The sequence below is a fragment of the Bubalus bubalis genome, chromosome 19, assembly GCF_019923935.1.
Source record: "Bubalus bubalis isolate 160015118507 breed Murrah chromosome 19, NDDB_SH_1, whole genome shotgun sequence".
In the NCBI taxonomy this organism is placed as follows: domain Eukaryota; kingdom Metazoa; phylum Chordata; class Mammalia; order Artiodactyla; family Bovidae; genus Bubalus; species Bubalus bubalis.
In genome coordinates, this window is record NC_059175.1 from 35053170 (window position 1) to 35079196 (window position 26027).

General features: G+C 38.0%; 1 protein-coding gene across 3 annotated transcripts in view; it reads left to right on the forward strand.

Annotated features, from left to right (window-relative positions):
• Positions 1–26027, forward strand: part of FYB1 (FYN binding protein 1) — a 172943-nt gene that overhangs the window by 105974 nt on the left and 40942 nt on the right. For all 3 annotated transcript variants that reach the window (XM_006063516.4, XM_006063517.4, XM_006063518.4), the window contains exon 3: positions 17441–17597. In XM_006063516.4, coding sequence (XP_006063578.3) covers positions 17441–17597 — 157 coding nt within the window. The remainder of the gene's footprint in view (positions 1–17440; positions 17598–26027) is intronic.

The window sequence follows — 26027 nt, forward strand, 5'->3', positions numbered from 1 at the left end:
ACAGCTTCTTATATCTCCTAGTTCCTCAAGATAACTTTGGGTTGGTGTCCATTATATGTTGGACATAAAATATTTCAGTTGTGAATTCTTGACACATGTGGAAAGAACAAAATGAGGTTTTACCAAACCCCTTATCCTTCCCTCCCCAGTTTCATCATGCTAAAACTCCAGTATCACTAACTTTTATGGTTGCAAAATCTGCATTTAGCAAGTCATATTATCTGCATCTAGTATCGCTGTTTCATATATGACTTCTTACTAGGCTACCAGCACTATCTTGCTTCATTGTCCACAAGTTATATAACAATGATTAACTATTATATATATATATATACATATATATATATATGTATATATATAGGCGCATTGCAGCCAAGTAACAATGATTACTCAGTCAGTGGACTAGAGGAGCACTTATGGGCAAGGTCAAGGGCATTTGACTCCAAGTCTGATTAACTCCAAAGTACATGGTTTTGACTGGAACTCTACATTGACAGACCCTTTTCTCCTTCCCAGATGATCTTTTTGTATGAATTTTGACCAGCCGAATTCTTTTTTAAAATTATATATATAAAACTTTTGTTAAGGTCTTAATGAATATGAATGTTGGCAATATTACTTTTTTCCTGAAAACAAAATAAAAGAAATTGTCTGAAATAATAGTCATAAATTTGTCCTTTCTATTCAAAGATTAGTTCAATATCAATTGAATAGTTCAATATCAATATCAGGGGAACTGAGAAGCCTTGGAGAGTCTGAATGGCCTCTACAGGCTATCAAGTCATCAGTATCCTGGGCTGTCTTCTCATAGTTGCAAAGTTTCCGTAATGACCATTATTTATTTATTGAGTACCTACTTGCTTGCAGAATCTGTACCTGGTATGCTATGCACATTATCTCATTCAATTTATGTAGCAGGTATAGCTGTTCCCATTTTAAATAAGAGGAAGATAGAGGACTTAAGGTCTCACCTTTGGTAATTAGCCTGGCTAGAGCTCAAACAGCTATTTTGACTGAGCCATGCTAATGGAATGGGCTATAAATGTCTGGAAGCATCATCTTTTTTTTTTTTAATTTATTTACTTATTTGGCTGCATCAGGCCTTAGTTATGGCACACATGCAGTATTGCACAGGCTTCTCTCTAGTTGAGGCATGGGCTCAGTACTTGCAGCATGGGCTTCGTTGCCTCATGGCATGTGGGATCTTAGTTTCCTGACCAGGGATCAAACCTGCATCCTTTGCATTAGAAGGCAGATTCCTAACCACTGGACCACCAGGGAAGTCCCTGGAAGCATCGTCTTACACTTGAAATTTCTGTGACTAGAGAATCCGCTTCTTAGCATGTTCTGTCTCCTAGAAATTTTAATCTTATTTTCCACTGAAATCTTTCTATAACTTCCTTGGGTGTTCATACTGCCTCTGTAATACGTTCAAATACATGACTCATCCTCAAATTAGTCTTCATGTATTTGAAGCCAGCTATAATCCCACCTGTTTCCTCACCTCAATCCCGTTTTATTTCTAGGACGTGTGTGCACGTGCGTGCTGTTGCTTTAGTTGTGTTTGACTCTTTGTGACCCTATGGACCATAGCCTGCAGGCTCCTCTGTCCACCGCATTCTCTAGGCACGAATACCAGAGTGGGTTGCTATTTCCTCCTCCAAGGGACCTTCTTGACCCAGGAATCTACATCTCTTACGTTTCCTTCACTGGCAGGCAGGTTCTTTACCACTACCACCAACTAGGATAAATACCCCTAATCTAGATGGTTTTTGAGCAATCCATTTCTTATCTGTTCAAAATCCTTTCTTTCGGTCCTTCACTCCTGACTGGCCTGACTCTCTTATTTCCAAAGACTTACTGTCTTTCAGTCAGTCACTGATTTAAAATTTAATTGTACTTTGACCTAGTGAATTTTTCTACTGGATGACTTCTTATTCCAGCTCCAAGTCTGATGTTAAATGTTACCTTTATACTACTTATGTCACTTATGCCTATATTTGCCTGTCATTCTTTCTGTTCAGTGCCCTGTAGCATTCAATTTCACTGCTTCATGCTGAAAATATGATGATGACCCTTAGTATGAATATTAGTGATAAACATGAATTACAAAATAAATCCTTTATTATTATGTTTAATCCTTGCTTTTGTTCTAAGAACAGCAAGATGCAAGAGAATCTTGCATTTGACATTTCTTATTTTTTTTCCAGCAAAAGATCTCTTGTTTATTCATTTATCTATTCAACAAATATTTAGAGAGTGACTGCCATAGTTTTATGCCTGGGAATACAGCAATAAGAATGATGTATATAGTTTTTGCTTTCGTATAGCCTACATCCTAGTTGGAAGAGCAGATAAAACACAAATAAATGGGTAAACAAATTCAGAGAATGCTTAGTGTTGTGAATAAAATAAAACCAATGATGCAACCAAGTGATTGAGAAGGTAGCAGACAAGGTGAAGTGATTTTAGATGAGATTGTCAGTGAAGACGCCTCTGAGCAGATAATATTTAGGCAGAGTCATGAATGATGAAAGGATCCAATTACACACTGATATGGGAAAGGAATATCTGAGCAGAAAGGAGTTAGTGAAAATTACTTAGGCAAGAATCAGCTTGATGTGGTTAAAGAAATAGCAAGCCCTTATGTCAGCTAGAATACCTGTGTGAAGGGAGAGTGGTTCCAGATGAGGCTGTAACAGTACGCACTGACCAAACTCCTTGGGTTCTAGAAGGTCATAGTTCAGAATTTGTAATAGGAAGCCACTGAAATTGGAGGCATTATGAAGAAGAATATTATAATCTAGTTTACATTTGGGGACTTCTCTTTGACTGCTGTGTGGAGCATAAAATGTAGGCACATAAGAATAAATCTGAAGACTGATTAGAAGACTTTCAGATGAGAAATGACATGGCTTGGACTAGGGTGGAAGAGACAAAAAGACGAATTCAGAATATGTTTCATGGGTTGCACTGATATAAATTGTTCACATGCTAGGTATAAGGAGTAATAAAACACAAAATAGGAATCAATATGAGTGGTTGTTAAATATTATATTGATTACATTAATGTCACCAATTTACTATTATATTTGGACTTCATACAAAATTAGATGGACAATGTAAATATGATATATTATTTAGTTTGCATAAAATAGTGAAGAAATTTATTAATTAGACTTAGGAAGAGTAAAACTTGGTATTGTTTGATCAGCTAGAATCATTAAGCAAAGCATACAGATGAGATAAATGAGGTGGGGAAATCTTGATTTGTGATTCTCAAATCCGACTGAGTTGTGAACTGTCAAGTAGTATATTTCAATGTGAGGCCTTTGGAAATTCTCAGAGTCCCTTAGATCTTCTGTATACATTTTTAATTATATTATCATTTTAGTGAAAATCTAAAAAAAAATAATGTAAGCATGAAAGTGTTAGTCAATCAGTCATGTCTGACTATTTGCAAACCCATGGACTATAGCCAACCAGGCTCCTCTGTCCATGGAATTCTCCAAGCAAGAATACTGGAGTGGGTTGCCATTTCCTACTCCAGTGGATCTTCCCAACCCAGGGATGGAACCTGGGTCTCCTGCACTGTAAGCAGATTTTTTACCATCTGCTACTCAGGAAGCCTCCTGAGTACATTAAAATACATTTATTTTTTTTTTTTTAAGGAAGAGGGAAAGACCTGCCTAAGCTCACACCTATAGTAGGGGCTTCTCTGTGGCTTTTATATTTTCTCTCCTGGGTATCCTCTTCTTCTATGTCTTTCCCTCCTCCAGGTCTTGATTTATCACAAGATGTTTTTGTGCTGTCTCTTGACTGAGGCATCCTCCTCTCTTCTCTATTGGTGATCTTCTAAAATAGCAATGACAGAAAGAGTCATAGCAAACATTAATTGAATTGAGGGGCTTCCCAGGTGGCGTAGTTGGTGCAGAAGCTGCCTGCCAATACAGGAGACACAAGAGACATGCATTCAATCCCTGCATTGGGAAGATCCCCTGGAGTAGGAAATGGCATGCTAAGTCGCTTCAGTCATGTCCGTCTCTTTGCCATGCACTCCTCCAGGGGGTCTTCTGGACCCAGGGATCAAATCCGTGTCTCTTACATCTCCTTCACTGGCAGGCAGGTTCTTTACCACTAGTGCCACCTGGGAAACCCCTAGGAAATGGCAACCCGCTCCAGTATACTTGCTTGGGATATCCCATGGACAGAGGAGCCTGGCAGGCTACAGTCCATGGGATCACAAACAGTCAGACAAGACTGAGAGACTGAGCATGCAACTGACTTGAACCTTCTGTTTAAACCAGTCTGTCTACACAGCTGTGCTTCCAGCTATCCTGGATCTTGGTCACTTCATGCTCTGTCCATGTACTACAAGGAAGTTCTGCCTTCTTTGTTGGCAGTTCTGGTTCTCCTTCCTCAATTCATGTCTACTTGGTCTGATGGTCTAATTTACCCCTTTCAAAACCTTACAGCTTTAGCAGGAAAAATCTGGCTTCCTGGATGAACTTATGATCAGGCAATTTCCCTTAATAGTCCTTTTCTTTATAGCACTTCCTCTTACTTAAAAAAAAAAAAAAAAAGGCACCTATCGCAAAGTAATTTCCACAAAACATTTCACATCTATCACAAAGTAATCCAAAAATGAGATTTGTTTGGTGTGTAGAGTTTGAGGGGGGAGGGGTGTATGTTTGATGTGTTTGTTTTGTTTTGTTTACTTAGTTGCCAACATTAAAAAATTGGAAGATTTCACAGAAAAATCTAGACTTGTTCTCCACATATTTAGAGTAGGCTGGAATCCTGTAACAGTGACCCCATCAAGATGACACGAATTTCCTGCTCACCAGTCAATTCCCAGCAACACATACAAATGCATGTTGCTGCCTGGCTTCCACTGAAAGTTGACTTTGGAGCATCTGCTTTAGATGTCCCTCTATTTGCTCATATTCTGAAGCTATAATATTATCTCTGCATCACCAATGTTTACTCCTTCTCTGCTCATAGATGTTATATTTCTGGGTTATACTGATTTTTATTTTAAAAATGATGATTGACTCAAAGCATTCACTATCCTTTCAACATATCAATCAGTTCATATGAGACTTTTCTAAACCTTGAGTTCTAGTAGGACTTCCTTTACTCCTATATAAGTTTAAGTATATTTTTTAAAAAAGTTTAGCATTTGAAGAAAAGAAATTCAATTATTGTCTTCTGCCCCAATACACTCTATCTTAGAAACAAGAAAGGGACTCTGTAAATATCAGCTTCTGACAAAAAACTTTTCCTATACGCTGACTTTTTTCCTTTTAATATAATATTTTGTAGAAGGAAATGGCAACCCACTGTAGTATTCTTGCCTGGGAATTTCCATGGACAGAGGAGCCTGGTGGACTACAGTCCATGGGATCACAAAAGAGTTGGACACGACTGAAAGACTAACACACACGCACACTGCACTACTTGCAGGATCTCAGCTGCCTGCTGCTGCTGCTGCTGCTAAGTCGCTTCAGTCGTGTCCGACTCTGTTCGACCCCATAGACGGCAGCCCACCAGGATCTGCCGTCCCTGGGATTCTCCAGGCAAGAACACTGGAGTGGGTTGCCATTTCCTTCTCCAATGCATGAAAGTGAAAAGTGAAAGTGAAGTCGCTCAGTTGGGTCCGACTCTTCGCGACCCCATGGACTGCAGCCTATCAGGCTCCTCTGTCCATGGGATTTTCTAGGCAAAAGTACTGGAGTGGGGTGCCATTGCCTTCTCCGTCAGCTGCCTGACCAGGGATCAAACCCAGGGCTTGGCAGTAAAAGCCACAAGTCTTAACCTCTGAACCACCAGGGAAATCCCTTAACCTTTTTAAAAAAGAAAGATTCAGAAGTCAGCAATCTTCAGTCAAATTACTGCCTGATTTGAATTTCATGTCATTTTATGAACTGAAAATAAATAAAAACATTTAACGCTTCATAATTACATTGAATTATAAAAATAACTACATAAATTATGAATATCCAACAAAGTTATTGGGGAAGTGAATTTTTAAGAATTAAAAAAGATTCAGAGACATTGAATGTTAAAGTTAGATCTGAGATGGGGGAAGTTTAAGATAGTGATCAAAGCCTTTCTTTACTTATTTTCCTCTAATTGATTGTATTTGTTTTGATCTCTACTTCTTCACCTTCATTTTAATTTCTGCTTAATTATCTATGCAAGCATGAACGTTTCAGTATTACTTTTCTTTCCACGTTGATGGAATATTCTAAGCTGACCAACATTTTCTTGGTAGTTTGCTTTCAAAGCAAAGAGTTTTTCACTAATATAGTTACAGTACTTTGTTTTCCACTAAATTGATTTCCAAAATTTCCCATCCTCTATGGTTTACATCCACTATGGGCTTATAAATTCTTTGAAGATAAGAATAGATGACTTTGAATTAGGCAAGAAAAAAATTTCTGCAAAACTAGATTTTCTAAGCCTATGACCCAAATAGGGTCATAAATACTTTCAAATCCTTACCTTTGAAAGCTACTGAAGATCTTCTGAAAACTTGTAAGATGCTTTGACATAAATGAAAATATCTACTTGAATGACTATATTGTAAATGATATTCTATTTTAGATCAAACAGCAACGTATTCGATCAACTGTCAATCATAGAAGAGATAAGTTCTTTTTTTCAGCAATTTAATTAAATAGGGTGCTGTATCACTAACATACTATATTAAGGAAACACACATACACACAAAATGTCTTATAACCATATGAAAAGATCCTTAACATCACTTGCAAACATTGAAATGCAAGTTAAAATGTCATAGCATTTTTTTACACATCAGAATTAAGACCAAAACAGTGTGATAATACCTCACTGTTAGTGAGGTTATGGTGAAATAGGTGTAATCCTCTTGTGTTAGAAGACACATGAATTGATAAACTCTTACCAAATGGCACTGTTTACCAAAATGTTTTAATGTTCTATTTTTTGATCCACGAATTCCACTAAGAATTTACCGTACACATATATTTAGACTTGTGATCAAACATACAAGTACAAAAATAATTTTGTAATTGTACTTGTCTAGTAATCCAAAGATATCAAAAAATACATAACAAACTAAAGTTCCCAATAGTAAACATACAGTTACTAAGCATATATTAATAGTAAAAAGAAATGAAAACATATGTCCACACAAAGACTTGTACACAAATGTTCATACCAACATTATTTGTAACAGCTAAAAAGTGAAAACAATTTAAAAGTCCATCAACTGAAAAATAGATAAGTAGATGTGGTATCCATACAGTGGGATATAAACCAGCCATAGAAAGAATGAAGTCCTGATATCTGCTGCAACATGATTGAACCTCAAAAACAACTAAGTGAAAAAACAGTCACAAAAGGCCATATATTGTATGATTCTATTAGTATGAAGAACACAGAATAAACAAATCCACTGAGACCAAAAGTAAACCAGTGGTTGCCTAAGGCAGGAGTAAGGGGGAAAGGATGGGGTGAGGAAAATAACAGGTCAGCTTTATTTTTGCGGTGATTCATGCATCCTAAAATTAGATTAGGATGATGACTGCACCAATACAAACATACTGATTCCATTGAATTGTACTCCGTTTTTTTTTTTTTTTTGGTCTGCACCACACAGATCTTAGTTCCCCAACCAGGGTTTGAACCTGTTCCCCCTGCCTTGGGAGGGGGTAGTCTTAACCACAGGGCCTCCAGGAAAGTCCCTGAAGTGTACTCTTTAAACCAATATATTTCTTACTTGATAAAATAATCTTCAAAAAAATAATCAAAATTTCCATCAATTATGAGATGGGTCAAATAAATTATACTAAATCTATGCAATGGAGAATGACACAGTTATGAAAATTTCATTGCCCTATTTGTGCCAGTAAAGACAAATCTTCTAAAAAAAATGTGTTATAAGAGCGAAGTACAGAATACTGTGTGTACTAAGGTCCAATTTATGTGACAAAATGCATGGAATATTTCTTGAAAGACACATATGAGACTGGTAACAGTTGTCTTTGGGAAATGGGAGATGGGATATAGAATGTGAGATTTTTCTTTTCAGTATCCCCTCTTATCTCTTCTTAAGCGTTTTACTGTGCATATATTTATTTCACAATAAACTATTTTAAACTATTTTTTTTTTTCCTAAGGGAAAAGAGAGGGAAAAAGAAAGTCCGAATCAGTAAGACATGAAATACCCTGTTACATATGATGGATGTAAAGTGTTGTGGGGCAAACACAGGTGGTGACCGTGCAGACCCACCCTCAGTTTACTATTTAACTAGGAAGAGATTAAAAAGCGACAAAGTAATTTATGGGAACTTTAAAAAACAAAATTAGCATAAGAAACCATGTGTGAGTGCTCTGTATACAGACGAGAGAGTTCTCCCAGCAGCACTCGGCTGCGTGGTGTCAAGCCAGAGGATAAGCGGGGCAACCACACGACACTTAAAAAAAGCAGGTGGCTTGTCAGAAGCTTGCTTGTAGCAAAATGGTCACAGGTGCAACATAGCATGTTGTTTCAAGCACACGTTGAAGTTTAGAAAACGTTTTTTGTGTGTGGCCTTGCCAGGTAGATCTTTGGGCTTCCCCAGTGGCTCGGCAGTAAAGAATCTGCAGCAGACACTGGAGACACGGGTTTGATCCCTGGGTCAGGCAGATCCCCTGGGGGAGGGCATGGCAACCCCCTCCAGCATTCTCACCTAGGGACATAAACGTGCCCTTGAAGGCTTGATAAGAGCTTGTCCCAGGTAGGAAAAAAATGGTTCTAGGTGTTAGGATGCTTCTTAAGCAGAACATCCACTGTTCGGTAGAAATAGTAGGTACATTCTATTTCTAATTCTCATAGCCATCCTGCATGTTAGGAAGCAGTAGTCTCATTTTAACATGCAGGGAATATAAAACCCAGAAAAGCAAAATACGTTATCCAGTGCCCTACAACTACTACAAGTTGGGATTGGTAGTTAAACCTAGATCTGAATGATTCCAGCACAAGTATTCTTTCTATCAAACCATTCCACTTCCCATGCTGAAAACTTGCTTCTGGTGGTGTTCAGGAATCAAGAATTGAGAAGGAAACGGCAACCCACTCCAGTATTCTTGCCTGGAAAATTCCATGGACAGAGGAGCCTGGCAGGCTATAGTCTATGGGATCACAACCAGTCAGACACGCCTGAGCTCACCACACGGGAATCAAGAAAGTAAAAGCAATGTTTGTTTGTTCGTTACCTCAAGGGCTGGATAAGGAGTTAAACTTCCTGATTCTTAGTCCATTCTAAGATATCCTAACTGATATCGTAATTATGCATATCCTAATTATGCATAATTGGTTTGAGGAAGAGGTTTTGGTTTTTACAGTTGAGATGGGGAGACTGCCATGTATCAATGAGGTAGCCAGATTAAGTGATAGCTAAGAATAGGAATGTTTATTAAGAACTATAATGTTCAGATGCTTCTGCAAGGTGGATGTATATGACCATTTCACAGATGAGAAAAGAAAGACTTGGGGATGTCAAGCAGCTTACTCATGGCCCAAAATTGAGTAATAAATAATTAAATGAATATGAGTGGTGAAGTCTGAATTCGAACTCAAAACTCTCTATTCCAGAACTTTTCATTCTTCCCTCGGCCATGAAGCCACTGAAGCACAAAAAAGATGTATATAGAAGTGGCAAATATAAGACATTTGTTTTGAGAAATGTGGCTGTGAAGGGAATGAGAAACAGCAGCTGTTAACTAGAGTGAGGGACAAGGAAGTAAGGATATTGTTGTGTTTCTTTAACGTACAGGCGATCAAACCACGTTTAAGATGGGAAGTGCATCATAAAGACTGAAACACAGTCCAGAGCACAGAGTAAATGCTTACTAATTGTTTCTTACTTGATGAAGGTGAAGGAGTTATTGATTAATGGAGCAGGGTCTATAAAAAAGCAGGCATGTCATGAACCAAGAATGGCAGTTAGTATTGGTAATAATGACGTTTTTCCAGAGAATCAGAGGCAAAGGAAATAAGGGAAGCAAGATGTAAGGAGGTTTTAAGTTAGAACAAAAGGTAAATGGGGGTGGTCCAGTAGAGTGTTCTCCATGATCTTGGTAAAATAAAAGGTAAAGTATCTGTGGTGAACGAGGAGGGAGTGAGAGGGTCCGGGAATGTGGGGAGCTTTTAAACAACTATTATGGTAAACGTGATAAGGTCTCAGTGAGACCAGATTCTGAAGAGGCTGTGTTTAGTTAGGTGTAAATGACTGGCATGCGCAGACAATTGCAAGAGACCCCATCAAATACACACTTAGATTGTTCTTAGTGCAGAGTTTATCAGCCTAGACTCAGGAAATACCAGACAATTGCTAGAGCTTTTTGTCTCATTTGGATGAACAATAGCCATATGTCGACCTATGCAGGTGTATAGAAGATAAAAGTTTATATTCCACATTGCCAGTTCAGTGGCTAGATCTTGGGGCAGTTTAGTTCAGTTCAGTCACTCAGTTGTGTCCAACTCTTTGCGACCCCATGAACCACAGCACTCCAGGCCTCCCTATCCATCACCAACTGCCGGAGTCTACCCAAACCCATGTCCTTTGAGTCGGTGATGCCATCCAACCATCTCATCCTCTCTCGTCCACTTCTCCTCCTGCCCTCAGTCTTTCCCAGCATCAGGGTATTTTCAAATGAGTCAGCTCTTCACATCAGGTGGCCAAAGTATTGGAGTTTCAGCCTCAACATCAGTCCTTCCAAAGGACACCCAGGACTGATCTCCTTTAGGATGGACTGGTTGGATCTCCTTGCAGTCCAAGGGACTCTCAAGAGTCTTCTCTAACACCACAGTTCAAAAGCATCAATTCTTGGGGCAGGCACATAATAATTCCCCAATAAATAACTGAAGACCTTATAAAAATTCAAACTATGATTTCAAAATAACTCAAGTCAAGAGAGCTCAGTAATGATTTTTATTTGTCGCATCCCTCATCCTTATGTGATCATCTTTTATGTTTATACTATGCTTCACACTTTTCAAGATGCTTTCGATACGTATCAGCTCATCTAATCTTTAAACCTTTATGAAGTAGTTGGAGTCATACCACTCCCATTTGACGGATAGAAAAACTAAATCACATGGAAATTAAATGATTTGCTGAAGATAAAGTACTGTTTGGTGTAAAGCTGGTGGTAAAATCAGTTTTCTAACGTCTGACTCAATTCTAAGACATCCCAACAAAATCATGATTAGAAATTAAGTCTACAGTCAAGGTTTTATGGCAATTGGGGATGATATGATACATTGTTTTTTGGGATGTTTTAATATTTATTTTATTTATTTGGCTGTACTGGGGCTTAGTTGCAGCACATGTGATCTCTGACCTTTCGGTTGTGGCATGCGGACTCTAAGTTGTGGCATACAGTATCTAGTTCCCTAATCAGGGATCAAGCCCGGGCTCCCTGCATTGGGAGTGTGATGTCTTAGCCACTGGACCACCAGGGAAGTCCTCATAGTATCTGTGGTTTTCTTAAGCAATCCATGGATTGAAAAGGAAATCCAGAACCGCAACTCAAGATGCTCCTTAGACCTCATGGACTGTGAAGGTTACAAGCACCTTCTTCATCAAAAGTCATAAATGTCAGAATCTAAGGGGTAGATTTCCTGAGTCCTCATAGATCTTCACATTACAAGAGTATTGTCACAATACCCGGAACCAGTATTTATTAAAAAAAAAACTTAAGTACAAAGTTTGTGAAATAACACAATTTCCGTTTTCTATTATATAAGTATACTACCACTGTCAAAGTTTCTTCGTGAATCATCCCCTCCCCTTCTCCCCACTCATGCCTCCCTTCCCCTTCAATTCTGCTTTTCCATTTATAGTTTTAGATCCTGACATAACGTTACCACTTTGGGTAGCTGGTGTTTCAGTGAACCTGGAACCACCTTTCAGGGTGGGGCAGATAACCCCTGGGCACTGCTGGCAGACTCATGGAGGCCCCTGCCAGGCATTTCCTCCTAGTAAATGGCCCGAGTCTTCCACCCATGTGTCAGAGCGCATGACTTGTGTAAGGCCTCTACCAAGCTCTCAAAATTAAAGAGAATGAAAAATTCAAATCAGAGGTTGTTAACTTCCCAGATTCTTGAGAGCTGTTTTCATGTTCTAGACAGTTCTATAATTTCTCTCCCCTTCGTTCACAACTCTTCCCATTTTTCTGTAACCAGTATGAACTGCTCCCTGCTGTAAGTACGGTCAGTTCTCTTTTGTTTTTGCTATTAAGCATACTTTAAAATTATGGTTAAGAATTGTATTATCAAACTTATTACATCTCTTGTGGAAGTTAAAGTGTTACAACTAGGTGTAAGTCAAACTCCCATTCAGCTTTTTAGCAAAATGGCCAGCATCTACTTGAAGCCTTAGTTCGATTCAGTGCAGTCGCTCAGTCGTGTCCAGCTCTTTGCAACCCCATGGACTGCAGCACACCAGGCCTCCCTGTCCATCACCAGCTCCCGTAGCTTACTCAAACTCATGTCCATTGAGCCGGTGATGCCATCCAACCATCTCATCCTCTGTTGTTCCTTTCTCCTCCCATCTTCAATCTTCCCCAGCATCAGGGTCTTTTCCAATGAGTCAGTTCTTCGCATCAGGTGGCCAAAGTATTGGAGTTTCAGCTTTAGCATCAGTCCTTCCAATGAATATTCAGGATAGGATTTCCTTTAGGATGGTCTGGTTGGATCTCCTTGCTGTCCAAGGGACTCTCAAGAGTCTTCCCCAAAACCACAGTTTAAAAGCATCAATTCTTCAGTGCTTAGCTTTCTTTATAGTCCAAGTCTCACATCCATACATGACTACTGAAAAAACCATAGCTTTGACTAGATGGACCTTGCTGGCAAAGTAATGTCTTTGCTTTTTAATATGTTGTCTAGGTTGGTCATACCTTTTCTTCCAACGAGCAAGGATATTTTAATTTCATGGCTGCAGTCACCATCTTCAGGGATTTTGGAGCCCAAGAAAATAAAGTCTGTCACTGTTTCCATTGTTTCCCCATCTATTTTTGCCATGAAGTGATGGGACAAGATGCCATGATCTTAGTTTTCTGAATGTTGAGTTTTAAGTCAGCTTTTTCACTCTCCTTTCACTTTCATCAAGAGGCTCTTTAGTTCTTCTTCGCTTTCTGCCAGAAATGGTGTCATCTGCATACCTGAGGTTATTGGTATTTCTCCTGGCAATCTTGATTCCAGCTTGTGCTTCATCCAGCCCAGCATTTCTCATGATGTCCTCTGCATATAAGTTAAATAACCAGGGTGAAAATATACTTAAGGCCTTAAGCCTTAAGCTCCTATTGAAAGGCCCAGGAACATAATTCCTGAATCTGACTTGGGATGAGAGTGGGCAGTAGGATATAAATTCCCCTGCTTAGCTCACTGCAGCTGAGCTGTCCTGTACTGTCCAGTAGTCTTGCTCTGTCTGCTACTATGAGGCCCATATCCCTGCACATTTCTCAGAGGAAGAAATTCCAAATGGTCTTTCAATTCTTGTAAAGCCACAGACTACCTAGGCAATATTGATATCCCTGAGACTTGAGGGATAAAACCCAAATATATAGATAGATAGATTGATCAGAGTTTTGGTTGTTAACTCTCAAATTTTACATTTCTGATTCTTGAGACTAACTAATTTCTAAACTTATTGTTCTTTCCCTTTGTTGTATTTCATATATTTTAGATCTTTTCATGATTTTATTTCAGGCTCCTCAATTCCAAATCATGAGACATTTTTTGCCTTGTCAACCTGTATCAGTCATCCATCTTTGGGGGCCCATTTTCCACCAACTCCTGGATGTCTACTTTCCTGCTATCTGACTGTCAAATTCTGAAACATGTATCCAAAACACCACTTTATTTGAATTCCTTTATAGATTATTTTATAGTCTCCAAAGTTAATATTGCCCTAATAAAACTGAAAATAGTTGTTTAATATTTTACTAAGAGGCAAGGCACCAATTAGAAAAGCTGGACTTATGAAAATCTGTTAGTATGTCCACTTGAACTTATCAATAATTTCCATCTCATGACTTTAAGAGTATGGACAGAACATAGCAGAAAGGGCACAAACATCATAAGATATCAACTAAGTTTTATATTCTGGCTAAGTTTGAATTCTACCTCTGTTGCTTACTAACTCTCTGAAGTTGGGTAGTTTTCTTACTTATCAAATGGAAACTAGATAACAAATACCCAAAGAAGCGTTATGTAAGTTAAATAAAATTCCATATGCAAAATGCCTAAAATGGTTCCTAGCAAAAAAATTTATTTATTAATGTTATAATTAATCTCAGAAATTTCCTCTAGATTTATTGTTTCTGTTTCTTCTTTATTTGCTTTATTATAATTCAATATCCATTCTTTTCTTCCATCACATCAGACTGGATTTTTGTTTTTGAGAATTCTGATATTATTAATTATATTTTGGCACAATTTTTGAAGTTTACATTAAGATTTTAGAACCAATTATATTATAGTAAGGCAAGTCTACCTGTTTTTGGCCTCCCTGAGAAACTAAGATGCTTTTCCTTAGTATTATTTTGTATGGATGCAAATATATTCCTTGTAGTATTTGAAAGTGACCACAGATTTTGCAAAGCAAAATATCCCACTGCTAAATACTAGTGTAACATAGGAATACTTTAGTGTGTTCCCTCAAGCTTAATGAAGAACAAGACACTTACAGTTTAGCGTCTCATTTAGCCTGTCAGATTATCTCTAACGGTTTTCCAAAAGTAATTTGAAAAAACAACCCATCCAATTCTCCATCTCCCAGCTCTCCTTTCCTCTGGTTTGACTGTGCCCTCAGGCACGCCCTCTGGTGGTGGTGGTGGTGAGATGGCTGTCATAGTTCCCTGAGGACCCCTTGGAGTTACAAGTCCAGGCAATCACACCGCTCTTTGGACAGCTCAAGTGATTATAACCTGGGAAGGAGGAGTAGATGCCTGGCAAGAAGAAGAGCAGGGGGCCGCCCCAATGGCCCCATCAGAAAGCCTCCTAATCCTGTGTAAAGATAAATCCATAGCACATGGAGTTCAGGGTAGGTTGGGTTCTAGTTTACCCAGTTCAGCATTTCCCAAACCATGTCTATAATTTCTCACCTTCAGGCCTTAGATCACTCTCATGTGGTGGAGTCTCCCACTTGTCAAAACATTTTCCGTGAAAAGATGTCACAAATGGCTAATAACTAATTTTTCTTCTCTTTGGGTAATGGTTTATTAGGGCTTCCCTGGTAGCTCAATCTGGAGAAGGCAATGGCACCCCACTCCAGTACTCTTGCCTGGAAAATCCCCTGGGCGGAGGAGCCTGGTAGGCTGCAGTCCATGGGGTCGCTAAGAGTCGGACACGACTGAGCGACTTCACTTTCACTTTTCACTTTCATGCATTGGAGAAGGAAATGGCAACCCACTCCAGTATTCTTGCCTGGAGAATCCCAGGGACGGGGGAGCCTGGTGGGCTGCCGTCTCTGGGGTCGCACAGAGTCAGACACGACTGAAGCAACTTAGCAGCAGCAGCAGGTAGCTCAATCAGTAAAGAATCTGCTTGCAGTGCAAGAGACCCAGGTTCAATCCTTGAGTCAGGAAGATATGCTGGAGAAGGAAATGGCTATGCACTACAGTATTCCTTCCTGGGAAATCCCATGGGCAGAGGAGCCTGGCGGGCTACAGTCCATGGGGTTGCAAGAATCGGACTCAATTTGGTGACTAAACCACCAATGGTTTATTAATATTCATTCACAGTGGCCTATTCTCTTTGTGAAAGCTTTTAAGTCACTTATGATTCTATCAAACCATATTATTTATAAATTAAAATAACAAAGCTGCATTTTCATCTGTCTCATTCACTAGGATTTTTAATATTTGTTTTACAAAAGAAGAGGTAAGTAATAATACCTTATTAGACAAATGGTCCTGGGACTTTGGTAAATAACTTAAGAACAACAATAAACCCATTAAAAATAGATCCTGATCTCACATCTAATTCCAAAATAAATTACTAATAATTTTTAAAAGTTAAATGTAAAAACATGAATCCAATAAGAAACAGGAGAAAATATAAGGTTAATAATTATGCGTTCTCAGGGTAGGGAAGGCCTTCTTAAATGTAACTCTAGTGACAAATTATCCATGAAAAAATTTACTAATCGAATTTAAGAAAAAGTGCTAAGTCGCTTCAGTCATGTCCAGCTCTGTGTGACCCCATAGACGGCAGCCCACCAGGCTCTGCCGTCCCTGGGATTCTCCAGGCAAGAACACTGAAGTGGGTTGCCATTTCCTCCTCCAGTGAAAGTGAAAAATGAAAGTGAAGTCACTCAGTCGTGTCCGACTCTTCACGACCCCCTGGACTGCAGCCTACCAGGCTCCTCGGTCCATGGGATTTTCCAGGCAAGAGTACTGGAGTGGGTTGCCATTGCCTTCTCCACAAGAAAAAGTAGTTAGCCTTAAATATCAAAAAACTTTAACTTTATGACAAATAAACAAAAATATTTCTAACATATAAATGTAATCAGAAATTTTCATTTATCAGATTTATAAGGGAACTAATTATCCCTACCTCAACCCCCAAAAAATGGCTGGCAAAAGAAAACATGAGCTAATCCTGTGAGATTTTCTCCTGTCAAGGAGTGTCACAAGTCAGAGATGTAGGGACTGGACAATTTTTAAAACTCCAAGAGGACTATGATAGTGAGGAGAGAGTCAAGTGAAGTAAAGTTGCTTAGTCGTGTCCAACTCTTTGCGACCCCATGGACTGTAGCCAGGCTCCTGAGAGGGTAGTATTTCTAATAATTACCATAAAAGAGGCAGAAATATCTAAAAGGAATTAGGAAACATTTTGTATCAAATATAAGCAGTAGAAAAGTGGTTACCAGGGGCTGAGTTGGGGGGAAGAGGGAGAGGTGGTTGGTCAAATGGTAGAAACTTTCATTTATAAGATGTATAATGTCTGGAGATATAAAACAGAATATGGTGACTACAGTTGATAACACTATATTGTATAATTGAAATTTGTTAAAAGAGTACAACTTAAGTATTCTTGCCACCCTTCCCAAAAAGACAAATACGTGGAGTGATAGATATATTAATTAACTTGGTGGGGAGAAACCTTCCATAATATATATGTGTATCAAATCATCACATTATACAGTCTAAATATCTTAAAATTTTATTTGTCAATTATACATCAGTAAACTGGGTGGTGGGGGTGGGGAGAAATGGAACATTTAAGAATCTATGTCCCATGATACTGAGAGTATTAAATTCTTTAAAGCTTTAATTCAACCTACAATGCATTTCCTTCATTAGTATGTTTAAAATCCTCATTTCTGCATACTTGGAATGGTCAGTTCTTGCATGATGAAGATTTGTCTTAATTCACAGTATTTTTTGTTTTGCCTCTTAGGTGCCAACAAAGGACCAATGACTTTCTCAACAACTGCTCTACCGCCACCTCCACCATCCCATCCAGCCAGCCAGCCACCATTGCCAGCATCTCACCCAACACAGTTGCCAGCCCCAAGTCTACCTCCCAGAAACATTAAACCTCCCTTAGACCTCAAGTAAGCAAAAGATTATTTTGCCATTTCTTTGTCAGTCTCTTGTCAGGAATTTTCAAACTGTGGTTGGCTGAGTGCTGAGGGTTCCGTGTGACTCTGGTGGAGCCACAAAAATGGTCAGTTAGCAGGGAGAAGAGATGGCTTAGCAAGCTGCTCTCACACCTCCATATCCTTTAGCAATTCTTATTTATCTGCTTTGGCAATGGTTTTCCCCTTAAGAGTTCATTTGAGGAAATTTTCTAGAGCCTTTTTAGAAGGGCTGAAGCATTCTTCAGGTCAACACAACCACCATCTCCTTAACCTTCGTCATCATTTCCACCACCATTACCGTTAGCATCACTGCCTCCATCACTTGCATCACCACCATCATTACCACCAATACCACCACCATATTTTATTGGCGGCCTGTAATGTGCTAGGCACTTTACATGGCTTTATTGAGTGGATAGTGTTTTCATCATTTCACAGATGAGTAAATGGAACTTTACAGAGGTTAAGTAACTCTCAATAGCAATAACTGTCAATAGTGTCTGAGTCCACTGTATACTTTTAACCACTCTGCTAAATAACTTCCTATAAGTAAAAAAATGGAGGTTTTCTCTGAGTAATCAGACTTCTGACTGTGTATTTAAAAAATAGGAAACTTATTCAAGCCCACTCTCATTTTTCTTAGATGGTACTTTTTAGACATGTCAAAACTGTATATGTTGTTATGCACAGGCTCTTTATCCATGATTTACCAGAAGAGCTGGTTGAAAAAAAAAAACAAGCAGAAGACTGGAATAGAATGAAATATTGTTTTAAAGAAAAATAGACAATGGCAAGCATAGATTCTGTTGGCAAGTCAGAGTAGATCTTCTATTTCTTCTTCTAAAAAAATTGTTTTGTATGATTTTCCTTTACCACAAATATGCCAAAAATATTTAGCTACAGTTGTTTTTCCTTCACTCCAATCCCCTACCAGATTGATGTTCATTACATTCTAAAGTACTTAATAACCATAAGCCTTATGATAGTCTCAGTTAATACCATGTCTGACTGACAGCTTTCCTTCAATGCTGATAATTACAATTTAGAACAGGAGTTGAAAACACACTTGTCAAAAAAAATAAATAAAACACACTTGTCATGGGCAGTTAGTGCTACGTTTCACTTTATTAGGCTTTGATGGGGAGTGAGGGGGTGCTGTTGGTTAAAAACAGAACTCCAACTGACTAGAAGATGTTAGAGCAGGATACTATCTTACATACAACCTGCATTTTACATTTATGTTAACCACATGCCCTTCCAGGCATTCGAGTTTATGAATCCTAGTTTATGACAACCAGCTACCAAAGCAGAATATGAGCCATTTGCCTACTAACATATGAGTGTCAAATAAATATTAACTTAATTAAAATAACTAATATGTGCTCTTATATAAACTTGATTTCTGTATAAATTGCTTTCTTTTCACATGTATTAAATCCTGTGTCTTTATCCTACTCTGAAGAATCTAACCCATTAGATTTTGATCTCAGTACTTTTGAGGCTTATTATATGACTCTATCCCAACAGCTGGCTTTAATTAGGCTTCTGGATCCTGTGTAATTCTAGTGAGAAATTTCAGTAAGTACCTTGAGTATGAATTATTGATAATTGATAAGGCAAAAAGACTGGTGATTCTTTGACTGAAGAAATCGTGCAGGAGGGTTTATCACTATTGCTGTTGTTTGAGCATCCCTGGGACCAGTCCTAGGTTTGGGATCAACTGCAAGGACACTCAGGACCCAGCACACAGGAGTACTCGTGGCTGAGGTTTATGCTAGTCATACTCTTCGTCTAAACTTGGCAGTGGACAGAGTAAAACTGCTCCTTTCTGTAGCTACAAAAATGCAATGCATGTGTGGTATTGCTTCCCAGGGAAGCCTATTAGAGTCATCTTTCCATTGAAAGCTGACACCTAGACACCTTCTGCCTAGCAACTACCAAAATACCAGACCTCTAGAAGTAAAGCAGGTGTTCACCATAAGTCGTGTTGTTTATACAGTCTAGGCACAGCAAAGCACTCTTATCATTAGGCAACTTTTCCTATCAGTGCAAGGAATGCTTTAGAAGCTGAGTTCCCAGATATAAGCCAACAGACTATCTTGGTAGAAAATTCTTTTTAAAATAGCAGCTTCAGGCCTGCTACGTTAACTCTTTTCTGTAAACCTGCCCCCTAGAATCCACTGTGATAAGGTGAGGAATACAAAGTGGTAGAAGGAAGAACGAATTTCAAAGAGACCGGTAGCCTGGACTACTGCATCCTACCGATGTTGGTCAATTTCCCACATATTTAGGAAATTCTTACAAAGTCAAAAAGAGTCCACCAACCAACCAGGTTCAAATGTCTGCCTGTAACATTGCTTACATCAGAAATTAGCGAAATCCATCAGTTGTAATAAACTTAACTTCATCCTTATTTCCATTTCATTAAGGACTCCTAATTCAAAAGTCTGATTCATTTAAGAGTTACCAACTCCTCAAAATGTATATTCTCAGAAAAAAAAGATGCTGAGAAACAAGAATTTAGATGATACATTGCCTAGATACACTGGAACTGTCACATCTAAAAGTTAAATGTCAGATGAAGATGAAAGCTAAGGAATATCTGTCAGATGATTATTTTTTCAAAAGTAAAAATGTGGTATATGGTGTAAGACTTTCAGGCTTCCATCAGAGAGCCCAAGTAAAATCCAAAATGAAGAAATATCTAGGTTGGAAACTTTCTCGAAAGTAGGGGAAGCTAGAAAAGACACAAAGAGGAAATGAGAGTAAAATGGGTCTTGATAGTCAGACTCACAAATTTATATTTCATGTGAGAGGGAAATTTATAGAATGATCTTTAAATAAAGTTGTGAAAGATGGGTGTCTCTGTGCTTTTTCTTTGCACCACCACCCTTCTAGTAATTATTTCGTAAGGCACCATTTTCTGCCTTTGTAATAGAAGTTCAGGAAATATCAGCGAACAAAATAAAGATCCCTGCTCACATAAAGCAGGGGGCAAGAGACATAAGGGAAAAAATAAGAAACTAGTAAAGGATATAGAATGTTAGGAAATATCAAGTGATATGGGATAAAGTAGAGCAAGTTAGATGGTGCAGTGTGAGGGCTGGGGACAGTGTGTTGCAAGGAGAGATGAGGGTCGCTCCCCTTATAGGAAGTTATCCTTGAGAAAAGACTCAAGGCAGTAAAGGCATTAAAGCATGTAAATATCTGGAGGAAGACCATTCTAGTCAGAGAGGACAGACAGGACAAAGTCCTCGAATGTCTAGGGACTTGGAAAGAGGTAACCGAGGCTGGAGTAGATGGAAAGTGTAGTAGAGACAGACTCATGCAGACCCTGCAGGTCGTGATAGAGATGATGGCGCTTATCCTAAGTGACATGGGAAATGCTGAAGAGCTTGAGTGGAGCAGTGATGTTGTCAGGCTCACGTTTTATGAGTATTGCCTTAATTGCTATCTGAAAAGAGGTAGTAGGCAAATATTGAAGAAGGAAAACCAATTAGGCAGATCCTACCGAAATGCAGGCAAGATATTGTAACCAGGATGGTGCAGTGGAGATGATGACAGGGGTCCAGATTCTGGATGTACTTTGAAGGTAGAGACCACAGAATTTGGACTTAGGGTATGAAAGGAAAAGAGGATCCAGGGCGACTCCAAGGTTCTGACCCTGAGTAACTCCAAGGATGACGTGTCCATAACTGAATGAGATTGGCTGAAGGTGAGCAAGTTTGGGAGTGGGGAAAATCAGGACAGCACAGCTGTGCAAAGCGTGTGGTGTGCATGCAGGAAGAGATGTTGAGGAGGCAATTAGGTGTAAGAAGTGAAGAGCTGGAAGGGAGTTCTGAGTTATAAATATATGTTTGTTGTGGGTGTATACTCCATGCTTCAAGTCAGACACTGTTAGGATCACAGAGGAAGTGCATTCCTAGAACCAAGGGTTAGAAAAACAACCAGGGCTCAGGTGAGGGACTGGCTCCCAAGAGGCATAAATGACTGATAAGGTTCACATATCCCCCCAAGGTGTAGAGTCTGTGTTGCTTAAGGCAAGGAAAAGAACTTCTAATGTAGATCAAAGAAAGAATTTCAGAAGATCACATGGCCATTATTACCTGCCTACTTCCCAGAAGTCACTTGTAATTATATTGTTCAGGTCAGAATTTTCCTTAAGAATGTAAAGAATTGGAGGCAGGTGAGAATTTAAAATAATAAACATATTTTAAAAGAAAGTAGTTGAAGCCAAAATTATACTGCATTTTAAATTGTATTGTTTCCCCACCTAGTGGTCAGAAAGCAGCTAGCTCCATTTTCTATTTTATTCAGATGTTTGAAGAGGAACTGAAATGGTTCAGAAGAGCTCGTTTATCATCTTCAGTGTTCAAATCAACTTCTTTAGGGTAACATATTTCTTGGTGCCACTTTAAAAAATTAATTATAATTTTAACAATGTAACTGATTATTCAGATGAATATAGAACCAATAGTTGAATATTTTAGTATACAAAGCAAATTACATGGTTATTAATAGTAATGAGACAGGAAAAGTGAAGTAATAAGAAATAATAACTAATGGAAATTACTAAGGTTGAAAAAGGAAAGTTTAACCAGATCTTACTTTGAGATCATTCTTAGTGTAAGATTTTTCTGGCTCTAAAATTAGAGGAAATGTAAGAATTCACCATTGTAACCTTTTTTATTAGTTAGAAATATTTAACATTTTCCGGAATTTGAGACTTGCCATATCAGTCATGCACTCCCAGACAGACTTACCTAAGTTCATTGGCTTAAACAAGTCATCATAATTGTATAATTTCTCATGCGTTAAATACAGGAAGACGTGTTCCAGAGAAAAATTCACTGGATTTCATTTTCAGTGAGGGCAGGCATGGAACAAAGTGTCACTTAGATTTCCTCTGTCTTTAAAAATCAAACTGACAAATGCTAAAGTCACAGAATAAAGGTCATGAATGGCAAATAAGGTATAAAGGTCAATAGCTTCCCATCTTTAAAAGTCAGGAAATAACAGCTCTAATAGCTTTCTGAGCATGACAATCATAACATTAAATTAATTTTGCTTTTCTCTTTTAATTCTGTAGGCTAAAGTAGAAAAACAAAGAACTATGTAAAAGACCTTCTTGAATAGATGTCCTTACTGTAACAAATGATAAGCCTCCTTTTCTTTTTCACCCACTCCCTCTGCTTCATTTTCTAGGACTTGGGTTGTGACTCGTTTCATTGATTGTCTGTTTCTCTCTGTTTGGCTTTTCTCAATGCCTGTGACACTTTTTTTTTTTTTTCCTTACAGTTTGATCTGGGTCTATCCATTGACACTCACCTCCTCCTCCCCCTCATCTTTCTTCCTTTTATTCTTCACCGTTATTCTTATTCTTAATATTATTTCATACTTAGTGAATATTTTGCTGTTCTATATGTGTTGGATTCAGACCTATATAAAACTAAAATTTAGATGCTATAATGATGGGTCCATGAATATATGCATGCATGTAAACATTATCTACAATAAATGGTTTGCATTAAGTGTAAGTAGATATGTATGAGCATGCTACACAGATCTTCATTTTGCAAATATTTGTTACTCTTCCGTGTGTTTCAGGAAGTTAACTGCAAGTCCAGTAGTCTTTTTAACTTAATATTATTTTCAAAAATAATAAACAGTTTGCTTTAGTAATAAATGCTAGTTTCTTAGTGTTACTAAGACAGCATTAATTTAGTCAAAAGTCCTATACCTGACAAGAATTATTCTAACAGTTTCCTGAAAATGACAGTCATAATAATTAACTAACAAAGACATAATCTCATCATACCAAGGGTTTATGGTCTCATAGTAGGAATGAAGTGAAATGAAGTGAAGGAATAGAGACCTGCAAGTAATTGCTGCATAATTATAGTAATCCAGAATAGTCTCTGTAGTGAGCAATGTGTGACATATGAAAGTAGCAACTACATGAGCTTGGGAGAGTTGAGATAACTTCACAGAGGAGGGAGTGTTTAAGGAGAATCTTAAAGATTAAGGAGGGCCTCCACAGGGGATGATGAGAAGGGAGGATTACTCCAGAGCTCCAGAGAAGGCCAATAGTGTGGGCTAGGCATGGAGGAACAAGAAACCAGTCTTCAGAGAATACATGAATTCAGTGTTAATATCTGAAAAGAAGATGATGTAAGAAGAGGAAATATGAAAAATAAAACTGTAAAAGAGCAGGGCTGATCTTAAGGAACTGTACACTATGAAAAGGACAGCAGACTTCATTCTATAGAATGTCAACGTATTTTGATGTCTGAGGTGCTTTACATCGTATGCTTTTAATTAATACTCAATTTACTAAAGTTAATAGTGCAAAGGCCTAATTTATTTTAAGTACTTAAATTCACATAATTTGCTACGCTATTTATACACCCAGTAATTTTTATTTCAATAAAAATGATTATTTTCAGGGGGATCTTTGATCAATGATTGGACAACTCAGACTAAATCCTTTCATATCAGTACTTATGCTCATAATAAACTTAAGTAATTAAACTCATTTACATGTTTGACATTGCATGTATGAATTTACATACTGAATTTTATTTTTAAGCATTTCTGATGCCTGACTGAACAAATTTCATAACTTTACTCAGCAAAACCCTTTCAAGAACTTGTAAACAATGCATAAATCTATTAAATTATATCCAGGTCCTTTAAATAATCCAATTGCATTTACAATTGGATTTTTCAGGTACTTTTAAAGAAACATATTTATTTTTTAAAATGTTAAGCATATAAAAGGCAAGGAGAATAATATAATGAGTACCCATATACCCCTCCCCAACTTCAACAATTATAAGCTCACTACTAATCTTGTTTTATCTATACACTACCCACTTCCCTTGTCTTGTATTATTTTGAAACTAATATCAAACATCATATAATTACATTCATAAATATTTGAGTAGGTATTCCTAAAAATAGACCCTTTGTATTAATAGAAAACATCAAGCCACTATTCAGTTGTCTCTTCAATCCTGTGTGGGTTTTTTTGTTATTTGAGTAAGAATCCAAGCAAAGTCTGTGGCTTATATGTTTTGCAGTTCTCTTTCAAGCTATAGTATTACCTCTTGTATTACTTTTGTTTTACTTATTGCAGTTCATTTGTTGAATACATCAAGTTGTTGGTGGGCCTTATAGTTGCCCACAGTCTACACTGTGTTGATCGCTTCCTTATAGTAAGCTTGTGTGTTCCCCATTCCTCTGCAGACTGGCTGTTGGATATAGACAAGCGCTTGATCGTATTTCATTCTATTTTCTAAATGTGCTTCTTTCTTTGTTTAGGTAAGACGTAAGACTCCTTCCTAGATGATGGTGGATTTTTCTATCGGGAGCTCATAGTTTTAGCTGACTCTGTTTTGTGAGGCCAGCAATCATAGACATTCAACACTTAAGAGTCCTTACTTTTCCACTAAAATAATAAGCCTAACTCACAAATATCTAATGTAACAAATTTCTTAAACATAACAAACACTTAAAATATTGAACATAACATTATTGTCCCAATGATTAGAAAATTTACTTCACAGATTTTTGTATCATGGGTTTGAATTACTTCATCCTTTCTGTATTTAATTCTGAATCTTCTAAGATCTAAAAAGGCCAAGTAAGAAAAACAAGTGTCATGTCATGATCAATCTCACTGGACGTTCATACTTACCTAGATAGTAAGCTATGCATATATGTTAATTTTTAAATGTTCAATTTTTTAAGTGAATTTATTAGATAAAAGTTTATGACTACATATATGTATCTAAGGTATTTCTTCCAGAGTCACAAGGATATCCACTAAACCTTTTTTATGGCCTTAGTGATAGCAAGGCTCTTCCTGTTCACATTCTTCAAATGCTATTAATTTCACATAAGAAAGATCACTTTGGCAGCTGCATAAAGAAGGGACTTTAAGGGTAGAAAAGATGAAGCACAGTTCTCATTACTAGAAGACCATCCAGAAGGCCACTGCAAGGGTCCACACTAGTGATGGTAGAATCCTGCTCTTGTGTCTAGCAGGACAGGGGAGAGAGACGGAAGGGGAAGTGTATTATAGGAGACATTAAACATGTAGAACTGACAGAACTTGATTAATTTCACATAGCACTGTAAAAGAGTGAGAAATAAGGGCTCTCACTTTTTGAGTGAGGCTTGGGTGGCGAAGTGAATTTGTGGTGCAATTCACCAAGGTAAGAAACTGAGTAGGAAAAACAGATTTAGGCTGAAATGAGAAAGGAAAACCTCAGCTTCAGGGATGTTAATATAAAGCCATCAGTGGGACATACAAACACAGAAAGTTGAATATATAGACAGGCAGATGATAGATAGATGTGTCTGAAACAAAGAATATGAGATTCTCTATGGGCTTGAGAT